The sequence below is a fragment of the Pipistrellus hanaki genome (genome assembly GCF_964339955.1).
Source record: "Pipistrellus hanaki genome assembly, chromosome: 6".
NCBI lineage: Eukaryota > Metazoa > Chordata > Mammalia > Chiroptera > Vespertilionidae > Pipistrellus > Pipistrellus hanaki.
This window is the reverse complement of record NC_140508.1, coordinates 39,839,155-39,853,718: the sequence shown is the minus strand read 5'-3', so window position 1 is coordinate 39,853,718 and position 14,564 is coordinate 39,839,155. Positions and strand designations below refer to the sequence as shown.

Below are 14,564 nucleotides of genomic sequence, written 5' to 3'. Positions count from 1 at the left end.
AACAGTATATAATACTGTCGCTTCATTTAATTCCTTTATTGGACTTTGATGAAGTGAACAGAACAGGAAGAAACGATTCAGTTTTTTCCTGGCAGGTAAACCTATAGCTGAAAGGAAAATTAAAGGCCTGCTCTAGAGGTACTGGAGTGTCGTTTAAGACACCTGTACTCTAGTGGTGCCTGACATATCTTTGCATTTATGAATTTGGACCCAGGGCTAATTATACGCGGTAAAAACAATTTGTAACTGATTCGAACACGAAGAGTTGATTTTTCAAGACGATATTTATTCTACAAATTTGGTCAGAAATGTTCTTTCTAAAATACTTCTAAAAAGAGATCTTCGTGATATTGAAAACTCAATTGATGTATATGCAACTGTAATGTTTTTCTTATCTCAAAAGTGAGACAATACTGATTTCCCAGCTACATTCTAAACATGTTGATATATATGTAAGAGCAAAACCTAAATTGCTAACTTTTTTTTTCTCCCTGATACTCCCTCCTATAGAAAATGCAACTACAGGATCTAACTCCTTGGAACTTTAATCTGATAATCAGTGGTTTTTGAATGCCATGGCACCCATATTTTTGATTTGCTAATTAAGTGTACTAAAACTATACCTTTCTTTTATTTATTTATTTATTTATTAGAGATTTTATTTCTTTTTATATTTTTTTAAATCAATCCTTATTATTCATATTATTACAAAGGTTCCTCATTTCTTCCCCCCTCCATCAGGTTCCCACCCCTCCCTCCGCCTCCTCCCCACTCCCCCTTGTCCTCATCCATAGGTGCACAGTTTATGTTCAGTCTCTTCCCGCATTCACCACTCCCCATTTCCCCAAGAACTGTCAGTCTACTACCCTCCTTTAAAGGCTATTGTTCTTAAGGTTATATCTAGTATCCTACAGGAATCAAGAAGACACCATCTTTTCATATTGCCTTTTTTTAAAAATACATTTTATTGATTTTTTAACAGAGAGGAAGGGAGAGGGATAGAGGGTTAGAAACATCGATGAGATAGAAACATCGATCAGCTGCCTCCTGCACACCCCCTACTGGGGATGTGCCCATAACTAAGGTACATGCCCTTGACTGGAATCAAACCTGGGACCCTTCAGTCCACAGGCTCTATCCACTGAGCCAAACTGGTTAGGGCCATATTGTCTTTATAATTATTATGATAAATTTTATTACATGCCCTATCACAAGTTTCAAAAACCCTAAAAGCTTCTAGCTTATACCTTTCATCATCATTGTGGTTCCCTGACTCTTGGCCACGCTGGGGAGAAATCCCCAGGAAGGGCTTTCACATGCTCACCCTCTTCTCTGTTAGTCAAGTCAGCCCTCAGGAGCTTAAACAGCGGCCATGCTTACGCGTCTTCATTTACCTGGTGACGTTTCAGCACAACATTTTAACTTGCTATTAAGAATCTGCATATTTTAAAAAGTCACTCCTGTGACATTTACTTAAACCTCCAAAAATGTGTTGTAAGGCATTGCTTTCCTAATCTAGGCAGTTTGATTTGCATAACCAATTCTAATTAATTGCTAGCCCCGATAACTTTGGAAAAACAATTCCCATTTTCAGGCCCACCCTTTGAAAGGCATGGCATGTGTTTGAAATATAAAAATATCACCCCAAAATTTTTAACTTTAGGACAGGCCCAGCAGAAACTTGACTATGCTCTCCTTTCACTTATGACATCCTATTTGTGGAGTGGAATGTGGATGTGAATGAATAGGCAGCTTGATTTCCTTGGCAACCGTAGAGGTCAAGGGTGAGGGAGAGAAGGCACAGCAGCGAAGACGGAGGATCACATGGCAGGGCCTTTTTCCGACTAGTTCAGTCCAGTCGTGTGTTCACTAGCACATATCCACGGCAGAAGATCCCATCTGCAGGAGCGTGTAACCTCTGGGGAGATGAGCCAAGTCTTACAACATCTTTCTCTGGTGCCTCCCTCCTACGCTCCCTTACAAGTCTCCTGAGCTTACATGGCCACCTTTATTTGCAGCATGCGCTTGCAACCCAGGAATATCACTTCCATTTTTGATCGATTGGGGCTTGTAAGCCATAGTTGATCCTTATTGCCCTCTGGAAGTTATCCAGAGATTCTCCAAAGTGGGAGACTTAGAGCCACGCAGTGTAAGCCAACTTCATTCAGTGTACATCACATTGACTAGATAGCTTCCCACGTGTCCGCCAGCTCTGAGGTGCTGTGATGAACACTGTTTCTAGGAACATTTCAGATGCGTGGAATTTTAAAATAGAGCTGAACCTTTATGGTTCTGTAGAGCCATGCTTAAATCTCTAAGTTAACATCCTTATAGCTGATCACCTCCATATTGTTTTTTGTTGTTGTTGTTGTCATGGAGAGCCTATTACTTTTGGTGAAGTTTGCTTTATTTTTGATATCTCTCATGCCCCCAAACTCTTCAGGGGTCTTCAAACTACAGCCCGCGGGCCACATGCGGCCCGCAGAGGAGTCTGATCCGGCCCGCCAGGTTTTTTGGGCAGTGAGCGCAGCCGAGGTGTTACAGTAGAAATTAGTAGTTCATATAGTCCGGCCCTCCAGCTCTCTGAGGGACCGTGATCTGGCTCCCACTTTAAAAAGTTTGAGGACCCCTGCTTGCTCATATTAAATCAAACTCTTCTGCTCGAAGTTCTTCTTTTCCATTCTGTCTTCCTGAAGCAAGCCATCTCCCACGCCTCTCTTTTACATAATCGCCTCTGAAACACTTGAAGCCCTGATGCCATGGAACCTTCCTTCTTTATGCCGTGCTTTCCAGATGGCTCATCCTCTCATTTGCCCTCCATTCAAAAGTGTCTTCTCCTTTGTCAGCATGACACCCACAGACAGAAGTAGTCTTGCCTCCCAGACTCTCCGGAGTCCAGCCATGCCTTTGGTATGAATCACACAATATTTCTGTTCTCTCAGTCAGAGATTAGCTTTTTGGCTTCGTTTTTGACTCACAATGAGTCAGAAGCTCTAACCGGTAGATCTTTGGCGTTTGTTTTGCTTTGTTGGTTTTACACAGCTCAAGTCAATTCGGGTTTCCCCTCGCTTGTTTTTGGATCATAAACACCCATCACGTTAAATCCCTGGGGATCCTGTGTCTCTGACCTTTTTATTTAATGCATGGAGACAAGGAGCCTCAGATGCATTAAGTGGAACAACCACACCTTCAAAGCAAATTCATGGAGAAACCTGGACAAAAGTCTTCCCGCCCATTGCTCTGGTGTCTTCAATGTAGGACCATCCTCTTAATCCTGATGGCTGCATCACATTAATGTTGACGTATCAAACTGTTTTTGCAATCACTTATTTTCCTTCAGTTCCAGAGGTCACGGTAGGAGAGTTAAAAACAAAACAAAACAAAAAAAACAAACAAAAAAAAAAACCCCACAAACAAACCAAAGAACAACTTCTTAAACGATTCTCTCTGGGTTGTCCTACTGTGCTGTGGCTTCGGCTGACATTGACTGTGGCCCGGTTTGCAGGGTGCAGCCTCGCCCTCCTGCATCAGGATGGGCGCACCCTGGGCCCTCACTTTAACCTCTCCTGTTCCGTTTGAGCTTAATGTCTAGGGCCCGTGACAGCCATCCAGAGCAATGCCCGCTCGAGTGCAGGTAAAGCTCCTCTAAGGACAAGAGCTTGAGATGGAAACATTCCGCGCAAACTCTGGAAGAAAGCAAAAGTAACTGAGTGACCGCCTCTCCCCTGACACCGTTAGAAAATGTCCCTGGGCCCCTTTTGTCCCGCAGCAATAACGACGACGAGGACCTGACCCCGGAGCAGAAGGCGGAGCGGGAGAAGGAGCGGAGGATGGCCAACAACGCCCGCGAGCGCCTGCGCGTCCGCGACATCAACGAGGCTTTCAAGGAGCTGGGCCGCATGGTGCAGCTCCACCTCAAGAGTGACAAGCCCCAGACCAAGCTCCTGATCCTGCACCAGGCCGTGGCCGTCATCCTCAGCCTGGAGCAGCAGGTCCGAGGTCAGTGCCAGGCAGCCGCTCCTTGCAGAAGCCACGGCTCCTGGGGCCGGAGGGAGAGTGCGGGACCCGCAGCAGCAGGGAGGACACAGAAGCACAGCTCAGGGTAGTTCTGTCCATTGCAGATCGCCACTGCATCCAACAGGCAGCTCCCCTTTCTCCTGCAGTTAAGTTACAGGGTCCTCTCACCACGAAGGCTGCAGTGTGAATCTTCCCTGTACAGTCAGTCATCCGAGCTTAGTGTTTGCTTCACCAGCTTTCTGATACCATAAAGGGCTCCGAATCCACCACGTAGCTCACCTACGACTGGTGACTGCGGGAGGGAGTCTATAGCACACTCTCTTACTGGGCCTCCTTCTGTCTGTGAACCTCAGCGAAGGGTCCTCAGAAGGGTACACACTGCCCTCTACCAGCATCCTGGGCATGAACTGAGGGCTTTGTGCTTCCTTCTCCTACAGAGAGGAATCTGAATCCGAAAGCTGCGTGTCTGAAAAGAAGGGAGGAAGAAAAGGTATCCTCGGAGCCTCCCCCGCTGTCCTTGGCGGGCCCTCACCCTGGAATGGGAGACGCTTCGAACCACATGGGACAGATGTGAAAGGGCAAGTGAGCTCCCTGTACCCAGCTCCCCCTGAGGTCCCCCAACTGAGCTCCCTGCACCCAGCCTCCCCTCTGGTCCCCCAACCTGAGCTCCCTGCACCCAGCCTCCCTGTGGTCCCCCAACTGAGCTCCCTGCACCCAGCTCCCCCTATGGTCCCCCAACTGAGCTCCCTGCACCCAGCCTCCCTGTGGTCCCCCAACTGAGCTCCCTGCACCCAGCTCCCTGTGGTCCTCCAACTGAGCTCCCTGCACCCAGCTCTTCTGTGGTCCCCCAACTGAGCTCCCTGCACCAGCCTCCCTGTGGTCCTCCAACTGAGCTCCCTGCACCCAGCCTCCCTGTGGTCCCCCAACTGAGCTCTCTGCACCCAGTCTCCCCTATGGTCCCCCAACTGAGCTCCCTGCACCAGCCTCCCCTGGGGTCCTCCTCCTGTACTTGACCTTTCCAGTTTCTCCCACCGAAGTAGTGGCCAGAGCAGTCCATTTCCCCAGATCAACAGATTTTCCCTTTGCTAAAAGAGCTTATGAATAAAACCTTTACTTCTACTGGTGTCACTATATTAATTTTTTCCCCTCTTCTTTTCCTTCTCAGGTCCAAGCTGCCACATTGCTTCATTAACACAAGAGACCACTTCCTTAACAGCTGTATTATCTTAAACCCACATAAACACTTCTCCCTAACCCCTTTTTTGTAATATAAGACAAGTCTGAGTAGTTATGAATCGCAGACGCAAGAGGTTTCAGCATTCCCAATTATCAAAAAACCGAAAAACAAACAAAAAAACAAAAAAAGAAAGAAAGAAAGAAAAAAGTGCAACTTGAGGGATGACTCTCTCTAACATATCATTCAGAATGTGCAAAGCGGTGTGAGCAGGCTGAGATCAGCCCAGAGACTGAATGGCAATCCTTCCACACTGTGGAACAATGCATTTGTGCCTAAACTTCTTTTGGAAAAAAAAAAATATAATTAATTTGTAAGTCTGAAAAAAAATATTTAATTTAAAAAATTGTAAACTTGCAATAATGAAAAAGTGTACTTCTGAAGAAAACTACATGAACGTTTTTGTTGGTATTCGAGTCAGCTCGTGTTTCTAATTCCTGGGTAGCGAATGGGGGCAGCACGGCTGCCCCAGTAACAAAACCAGCAAACGTCCTGAGACAGCGAAGTGATGACATTAGCCATTCCTAGGGTAGGAGGAACAGATGGATCTTATAGACCTATGACAAATATATATATAAATATATATATAAATATATATTAAAAATTTAGTGACTATGGTAAGCTTTTGTTCATTTGTTTCAGACTTTTTTCCTCCTGTAAAAAAATAGTACTGATTAACTTTTTTAAAAGAAAGATTTTACTGTAAATACGGATTTTTTTTTTTTTTTTTTTTTTTTTTTTTTTTTTTTTGGTCTTATTTCTGTCCCTTCCCGGTTTGTTATAGTAAACCTGTAGTGCCAACTCTGCTTCCGGAGGGGTAGTGCAGGGTGAAACGCTGACCCTGATGTTGCTTTTCATTCACAAAATAAGTAGAGCGTTGTTTCTCCAGTCTTTTGGGAACACAGGACTTAAAAGTCACATCACGTGTAGATACTACAAGCAGCATTACTGAGACATGGCAGGAGGAGTTTGTCTGAATGGTAATGCTGCGTGTGTGACCCTCTGCCGGGGGTTTTCAGAGGTACAAGGTTAGAATGCTACAATGTTACCACTGTGCCTTCCAATGTTTATATCATCGGAAACATAACATAATCAAAGTGGCTGTGATTTAACAAAAATGATTAAAGTGTTACCTACATGTGTAGCCGAAGTAGTGTGCAGTGAGGCGTTTCTGAATACATGGTCAGATTTTTGGAAAAAAACAAAAACAAAAAAACAAAGTTTCAAAAACCATCAAATGAGAAAATTGCAAGTAGTGTGACAGAGCTGATTGATTTTTGTTGCTTTCTTGATATATTTTTTTTTTAATTTCAAAATGGGTTTACTAAGATGTAGATAATAGAACTGCCTCCTCCATCTGAAGGGAAAAAAATGCCAATATTCAATCATCATGCAGCATTATAACAAGCCTTATAAGTCCTAAAGCATTAAGTTGCACTTTCTTGAGGAGGGGTAGTGCAGTATTTCTCTGGCCAGTATGAATGAAGTTTATACCTAACATATTTGATAGAAACATAGATCGAACTATGGCACAGCAACTCATCAGATAGCTAGCTTTGACGTCTGGGCACAATTGAACCAACTTCCAACGTGAATCTTTATAACGATTGAGTTTGGTGTAATAGTGCAGTAAACAAATAGTGCTCCTAGTTAAGTATTTGTCAGCATCCTTTTGTCTCTAACTCGTTTCTATTTTTACAGCCACACAATCTTGGCATGTATTAAGAAAAGAAAAAAATCCCTGTTCAAGTAGTTTTTTCCACCTATCAGCACTGAGTAAATGCCATAAATCCATCAAAATGGTCTAAATGTTCCATCTGTTCTCCTGTTTTGCCAGTTATATAGTAATGAAATACATTTGTAAATTTTATGCAACAAACGGCAAACGTATCATTATTTTGAAATTGTGTATGTAAAAGTTATATTTTTACATGTAGACACTTGTTATGTGTTTTAATACATTGTATTGGTTTTTGTTTTCTGTTTTTGTTTTTTAAACTGTGTGGTTTAAAAGCGTCTCATTTAAATGAAACAATGAGCTACAAGAATCTGAATTTTATGTTCATTTCTGAAAATGTAAGAACAAATAAGGTAGTTACCACGTGGTCATCTTTTACAAACCCATAAACATTTTGATTAGCTGGGTGTGTGTGTGCGTGTGAGTGTGTGTGAGTGTGTGTTGAAAACTGTAAATATGTTCAGTAGCGATAAAACGAAAATACTTTGATTTTGTTGATAAGTTCCTAAAATGTGGAGGTGGATTAAAACCTTAGGAGAATAGCAGAGATCAAAGTTCATGAAAAGTTATGTGGAGGCTTTCCTGCGAAATGTATGAACAAAGGGACTGCAAGAGGGCACGGAAGACAGTGCTGTGTCCGCTCCCCTCCTCTGAAATAATGGAAACCATGTGTCTGTGTCCCCTCGGTATGTAAAGATTTCCTTTAGTGGTACATTCTATCACTTTGTATAGCTACCAAGGCGGGTATCCCTAGGAACAATGTATAGGAAGCAGGTCTACTTGGATCACATTCAGGATACGTGTACAGAAGAAAATACGGTGTTTACTCTTTCGGGAACTGGAAGCACTCCCGGTGTTGATGTACATTTTAGGAATGGCACTGTTGATAACACGTTATCATAGAGGTGCTTCATAGAGCTGATTTTTAAAGGCTTTCACACCTGTAAACAGAGCAAAAAAAACCTAAAGTGTAGTTATTTGATTATTTTTTAAATGGGTGCTTTATATTTTGTTCTCACTCCCAACAGAGGAAAAAAAGCTGCAATTTTATCGTTCACCAGCTTTGAGGTATTCATTACTCAGTAATGCAATGCCTCTCTTGTCAAATTCCCTTTGGAAAGAAGTGAAAAACTTCCTCGTGGCCACCAAAAGCTGCTCCGTGCTTGTTGCTTGGTGGAGAAACATCGGCACCTATCCATGATATTGGGTTGCGTCCCCATTAAAAAAAAAAGAAAGAAAGAAAATGATGAAAGGGAATGTGGCCTTCTTCTTAGTGTATTCTTTTTTTTTTTTTTTTCTCTCATTGTTTTGTAAATGATCAAACCCAGGTAAGATATTGGTATCCTGTGCTGGATTTTTCTAGTGAAACTTAGCAGAAGACAGAATTAAAGAACTACCCAGAAATGCCATAAGGGTCCATAGGATATATGTGATGACACCTGGGCTGGGGATCTGTTCAAGAGACTCGGACATTAAAGCAACTTGGAACCGTTGATCCACCTCCACATTCAAGTAATTTATGAATATGCAGAATAGGGGTCTGTGCATCTAGAAAGTTTACCATTTGTCTTCTGTGTAACTGCAAGGAACACTAATGTTTATACAACTTGTCAGTCCACCCAGTGACGCAGCTGGTTCTGACTCAGTCTTCCGATTCCTTTGTGTGTGTTTTTTTTCCGCCTTTTTCCTATTTCTTGGTGTTTTTTTTAATTTTTGTTTTTACGTGTGATCTTTATTTTGATGAGGGGTTCGGGGTTGGGGAGGGAGTTGTACCAAGACTTGGGGTTCAGAGGATTTTCGTCTTGGATCCAACAGGCAGAATATGGTCTGTGTCCAAAAGTGAACTTGAGTCAGGAATGAAATGTTTTTTTCAGCATAAATAAGCACAAAATTTTAGTCTGCTGGCTGACTGGAAACAAAAAAAAAAAAATGTCAAGATGGAATATGATGAATTCCAACATGATGGGGCACCAAGGCCGCTAGGCCTCTCTCTTTATTTCGCTTTGGTTTTGTTTGTTTTTTCTTTAGAGACATGCTCTTTCTCATGGGACTTGAAGTGGACTCATCTTCGTGCAGTGCTGGTTTTGCCATCCTCATTTCAAGTATTATAGACATATGTAACGGTGAAATATATGAACTGTGGCCTTTTTCATTCTTGTTACTTGTGATGCAATTAAGTGAAGATAAGAAAAAAAAAAAAAAAAGCAGAGATTTACCATGTATCAGTGCCTGGCTTTTTGTTATAAAGCTTTGTTTGTCTAGTGCTCTTTTTGCTATAAAATAGACTGTAGTACACCCTAGTAAGAAAAAAAAAAAACTAAATTTAAAAATAAAAAATATATTTGGCTTATTTTTCGTAGGAGCAATCCTTTTATACCATGAATATTACAAAAAAAAAAAATTGTCAGATTCTGAATATTTCTTCTTTGTAGATTTTTGGAATCATTATGAGTAAAGTTTGTTACTTTATTTTACTATTTAAAAGATGTTATTTTACCATGTGTTACTGAGATGAAACTGTATGGTAGCTTTTTTGTTTGTTTTTTGTTTTTGTTTCGTTTATTTTTTTTTTTTTTTTAGTTGTAGGTCGCAGCGGGGAAATTTTTTGCGACTGTACACATAGCTGCAGCATTAAAAACTTAAAAAAAATTGTTAAAAAAAGAAAAAAAGGGAAAACACTTCAAAAAAAAAAAGATAAACAGTTACACCTTGTTTTCAATGTGTGGCTGAGTGCCTCGATTTTTTCATGTTTTTGGTGTATTTCTGATTTGTAGACGTGTCCAAACAGGTTGTGTGCTGGAGTTTCTTCAAGACAAAAGCAAGCCCAGCCTGGTCCAGGCCATTACCTGTCCCATCTGTAGTTATCGATGAAGTCATGTACATGACCGTTCTGTAGCAATAAATGTGCCATTTTTATAAACTGTTTCTGACACTTATTTCACTTCATTTTGCATTGTCCAGAGAGCTTTTCTGTGAGTGAAACCACATTTATATTTCATTTTCCAAGTGTTGGAGGTATTGACAGCTTAACATACACACTCACACACACACACACACACACACACAATCACAAAAACAAATTAAAAAGCACACGAATGACCGAGGAGGAGATGCTCTTACCGAAAACAGAACGAGATGCATGCGAAACAAAAAGGAAGCGGTCTAGAGGATTAACTAAGTGAAGGAATAGAACCAATGAGTGTGTGACGCCGAAATGGTGCATTTGAAGAGCTCTGACCAGCGCCGTGCTGCTGGTGCTGCAGTCGCTAAGCTGAGTCTGCCTAGCCTTGGGATCAGTTGGCTGGCTGCTTCGCAGAACCTTCTCGGCTAGATCTTTGCAGTCAAACGTCTAAGGGGGATTTGTTTTGTATCACTTTGTTAAGAGCTGAATACTGTTAGCCACAAATTACTATTCCACTGTATTTCTTCCTTCTCATTCTATCCCCACCCCGCTACTTCTGGTTGGCCTCTTTTGACTCTTAATCCAGATGTGAACAACCAGATGAGGGTGTGTTTTGTTTTTTTTCCCAACTTGTACAAACACCTGTGTCACCTACTTGGGGGAGTGGGGGGTGTGAATGCACAGATTAAAATCATTCAGTGTTACGTACTGTAAGGTAATATTTTTGTAGAATGGACATCAATCTACTTGGCAAAACTTGGAGGCTGTTCTCATCCTTGCATTGTAGAAGAGTGCAGTCACGCCTGCAATGGAAAGAAAGCCTGGGGCAGATGGGCACTACCTGACAGAACGGCCTGGCCCGGGGCATGGCGTGCCAGACGCCTCCAGGATGGCCTTGCCTTCTTCCTAATGGGGTTGAGTGACTAGTTTACCAGAAGGAGAATATTAGCACCATGTGGTCCACGTGTGAAGCGCCCTCCATAGCCAAATGTTGGAATTTTATTTTTTTTCTTTTTGGTTGCAATGTTTGCAGATATATACATTTTATGGACTTTCCAAAGATTTTGGTTGATAACCCCTTTTCCTTCTAAATGATTTGAGATGTTCTTCTGTCCCCACTGTGTGTTTTAAATATATGCAAACGAGCCATGAGCATTTAGTCTTTTAGTTATTATATTTGATCATCTGTTAAAAAGGGGGCAATGAGCGTGGGCACCCCTTCCATGAATCTTCTATCGTCTAGTCACAGGTTTTGTTTCAAAGGAGTACCTTAAATCTTGACTTGGGTCCATTTTCCAAAGGGGAGTTAAGTTGCTGGAGAAATTAAAATATCTGAAAGTTAAAAAGATCCCAATCATGTGAAACATGAAGAATACCCAAAGATGTTGAGACAGGGAATCCTATTTTGTCTCATCGCTGGGTCCATGCATAGAGACCAAGTGAAATGTGTATTCCCGGCTTTAGTGCCAGGCCACCTTTCTCCTGACTGCCAGCCTAAGGCTGAGGAAGCCACGGTGAAGGACAGCTTGCAGACAACACCAGCCACCACGCTGCTCATGTCCAGGTCATCCGGGAGCCTCCATGTGGGGCCCTAATGCGCTGTCCTGCCATTAGGGTGCCCTCCTCCATCTCACTGGGCACACGCGCACCTGCTCCCAGGTCAGGGCACGGGCCATGAAGAAACACGCCAGGACCAGCAGGGCAGGAACAGCCAGTTGTCTGGGACTCCACCCCAGAGAGAGCCTTTACCCTGAGGTGGTTGGAGGACCCCGCGTGGCCAGGGGGAGAGGACTCAGGCCACAGCTGGGAGAAAGCACCAGGGACAAGCACGGCCCTCCCAGGTGCAGCCCTGGAGATCCGTTGGGTGCTACGGGTCCAAACAGTGACATCAACCCGCCAGCCATTCCCTGGGGTTTTCTGGTGTTTGTGTGAGCGCTAGCCCTTTACTGAGCCTTCACCTAACTGCAGGGAGGGTCCCGTGGGGCAGGCTCTTGGCCTTGGAGGCTGTGTGTCTGAAGCAGCGCTTAGCATTCAGCGTGAAAACCAGAAGGTGAATTGCACACGCCCTAGAGAAAAGTGCATACTGTGTTGTACATGATTTTTCTTTTTTTTTCTTTTTAAAATGAACGTCCCCATGAGCTTTAAGGAGCTGGTGGATCTCTCTGGAGTCTGGGCACAGACACTTGTTCAGATGGCCAGTAAGAAGCTGAAACAAAGTAACCCGGGCTCCAGCGCTTGGAAAGGCAGAGCGCCCTCCGCCCCCGCCCCCTTCCCGGTGACCTGGGAGCCTCCGGAGCTGCCCGCTGCGGCTGAGGAGGGGAGAGAAAGGCCCTTTGTGTAGCGGAAAGGAGCGCGGTCCCCGCTCACATCTGTTCCCCTATATTTAGCAGGCGAAGGGCTCTGGCTCTGGCGTGAAGATCTGATAAAGAGGAAGCGGGGCCGCGCCAAGTGCAAAGGGAAAACGCTCCCGCAGCACAGCCCTGCGGCTCCGGGCCTGATGGGGACCAGCCCGCAGCCGAGGCGCTTTCTCTCCCGCGTGTGAGCACCAAGGACCGGGTCTGAAATGGAGCCGCTCCGTTGGTGTAAGGATTCACCTTCACAGGGCGTCTGTTTGTGTGTGAGCTGGGCGGGGCCCTTTTAAAGGGGAGGAAATGAAGGCCAAGAGATGTGCTGAGAGAGAGAGAGAGAGAGAGAGAGAGAGAGAGAGAGAGAGAGAGAGAGAAGAGCCCTGCGCAGCCACCTCTCCCAAAGGGCCCCTCTGGCTTCACGTTTTCACCGGCCCTGCCTCCCCCACCACCAGCCCCAAAGCGCACCCAGGTCCTGTGTTTATTTGTTTTGTTTTTCTCTTGGCTGCTGCCTTCTCACAGACACTTCACAGAAGCCTTTCGAAACCTCCCTGCAGTCCTCATTCCCATTCCTTCTCTACAAATGGTTGGGATATAACTAAATGTGAGGGTGTTCGTGCCGTAAGAGACTGCTAGCCAGACTAAAATTTGCACTCTGGCCCACTTTTTCTAAAATAAACTTTCTATTCTGGAGTCATTTTGGATTTACAGAAACGTGGCGGAGATAACACACAGCGTTCCCATGCACCCTTCACCCAGCCTCCTGGGAGGGTACACACAGCGTTACATAACCAGGGCGCTTTGGTCAAAACGCAGAGTTCACATCGGTGCTTTCTAGTTGATTTCCCCAGCTGCCCACGTTTCCTGTCCAGGATGCAATCCAGGGCCCCATCCAGCTCTGGTCTGACCTACTCTGAGCTGGGGTGTGAGCACGGCCAGCAGAGTGGAGCCTGCATGGTACCCCATGGTCTCGGGGTCTTGATGGAAGTGAATGCACCCCTCCCTAAACCGCAGGGCAAAATTGGCTGACTCACCTTTTACAATGCCCCCCTCTCCCCGCCCCATGCATTGCCTTCTCTCTCTCTCTCTCTCTCTCTCTCTCTCTCTCTCTCTCTCTCTCTCTCTCTCTCTCTCTCTCTCTCTCTCTCTTCTCTCGGAGACCCACCCTCTATGGACCAGGAAGAAGGCAGGAAGGAGCAGAAAGGGAACAGGGGGAACCCTACAGCGCCCAGGAACTGGATGGTGTAAGTAGGGCGTAGGCGTGGCTCGGCGATGAGTTTAGGGCTGGGTGCTGACCAGGTGGGAAGCGCTGGGGAGAGACAGGGAGCCGTCCCACTAGGAAGAGGCCGCGTTGGAAGGCCCCATGAGTCTGTCTGAGCAACAGAGGCGGGGACAGAAGAGGCCGGGGATGGGGAGGCGCTGGGCAGGTCCTAGAGTAGAAAGGAAAGTCACCCGGAGGAGTGACACTCTTTTAGACAGGCAGGGCAGTAATGGGCTTAAAACAACGGCACTGTTGCCAAAACCAGTTTGGCTCAGTGGTAGAGCTTCAGTCTGCAGACTGAAGGGTTCGATTCCAGTCAAGGGCATGTACGTTGGTTGCGGGCACATCCCCGGTAGGGGTTGTGCAGGAGGCAGCTAGTCGATGTTTCTCTCTCATTGACGTTTCTAGCTCTTTATCTCTCTCTCCTCCCCTCTGTAAAAAATCAATAAAAAATATATTTAAAAAAACACACACACACACAAAAAAAAACCAAAAAAAAAACCAGCAGCACTGCTGTCTGCACTGGTGGGGAGTAAGTTTATAGGAACTCGGACCTGAGAGCTTAAATCATGACCATGCCTTTTTCAAATGTCTGTCCCTTTCCTGTCTCTCAGCCCTTATCTAGAAACTCACAGCTGACCTTTTGGTGCACGGGAGGGTCCCGGGCCTGTGTGCAAAGCCCTGTGGGTGGGGAGCGGTGGGAGCAACTGCACCCTTCCCCGTGAGGATGGAGGGTGTGTGGGGCCCTGGGCAGCTCTGTGTGACAGCAGGGGAGGGAGCAGGACGCAGAGGCAGGTCTGCAGCCCGCCCTTCTCCAGCTCCTCCCTCCCCGCCCAGGAGCCCGGTGCCATCCTGCCACCGCCATGCCCTCCTCGCCCTTCAGATTGCACCACCAAGGGCACGTGCGAGCAACTGACACCGAGCACATGTGACCGACGGACGGGCGCTGCGTGGTCCGCAGGGAAGGGGCTGGAGCTGAACCGGTGGGTGACTGAGAGGGTGCTGGGCCTCGTCCCCAGGCTGAGGGAGGGAGAGGATTCAGGACGGAAGCCTTCCTGGAGGAGGTG

The 14,564-nt window shown here is 45.3% G+C and overlaps 1 protein-coding gene and 1 long non-coding RNA gene across 36 annotated transcripts in view; one reads left to right on the top strand and one right to left on the bottom strand.

The window, feature by feature from the left end:
• TCF4 (transcription factor 4) overlaps nt 1-9,909 on the top strand; it is a gene marked incomplete at its 5' end in the record, with an annotated part of 342,458 nt that extends 332,549 nt beyond the window's left edge. For 34 of the 35 annotated variants that reach the window (XM_084887803.1, XM_084887799.1, XM_084887825.1 and 31 more), the window contains 3 exons: nt 3,770-3,999; nt 4,455-4,595; nt 5,183-9,909. In XM_084887803.1, the coding sequence (XP_084743929.1) occupies nt 3,770-3,999; nt 4,455-4,591 (367 nt within the window). In that variant the 3' untranslated portion in view covers nt 4,592-4,595; nt 5,183-9,909. Of the gene's footprint in view, nt 1-3,769; nt 4,000-4,454; nt 4,657-4,697 lie in introns of all 35 variants that reach the window. The other variant, XR_014795329.1, reaches the window with a different exon arrangement.
• Nucleotides 654-5,348, bottom strand: LOC311624503. Its single transcript, XR_014795330.1, has 2 exons — nt 4,679-5,348; nt 654-4,638 (listed from the first exon to the last, which is right to left on the bottom strand). It is a non-coding gene; the product is annotated as an uncharacterized lncRNA (long non-coding RNA).
• Nucleotides 9,910-14,564: the final 4,655 nt, after the last annotated feature.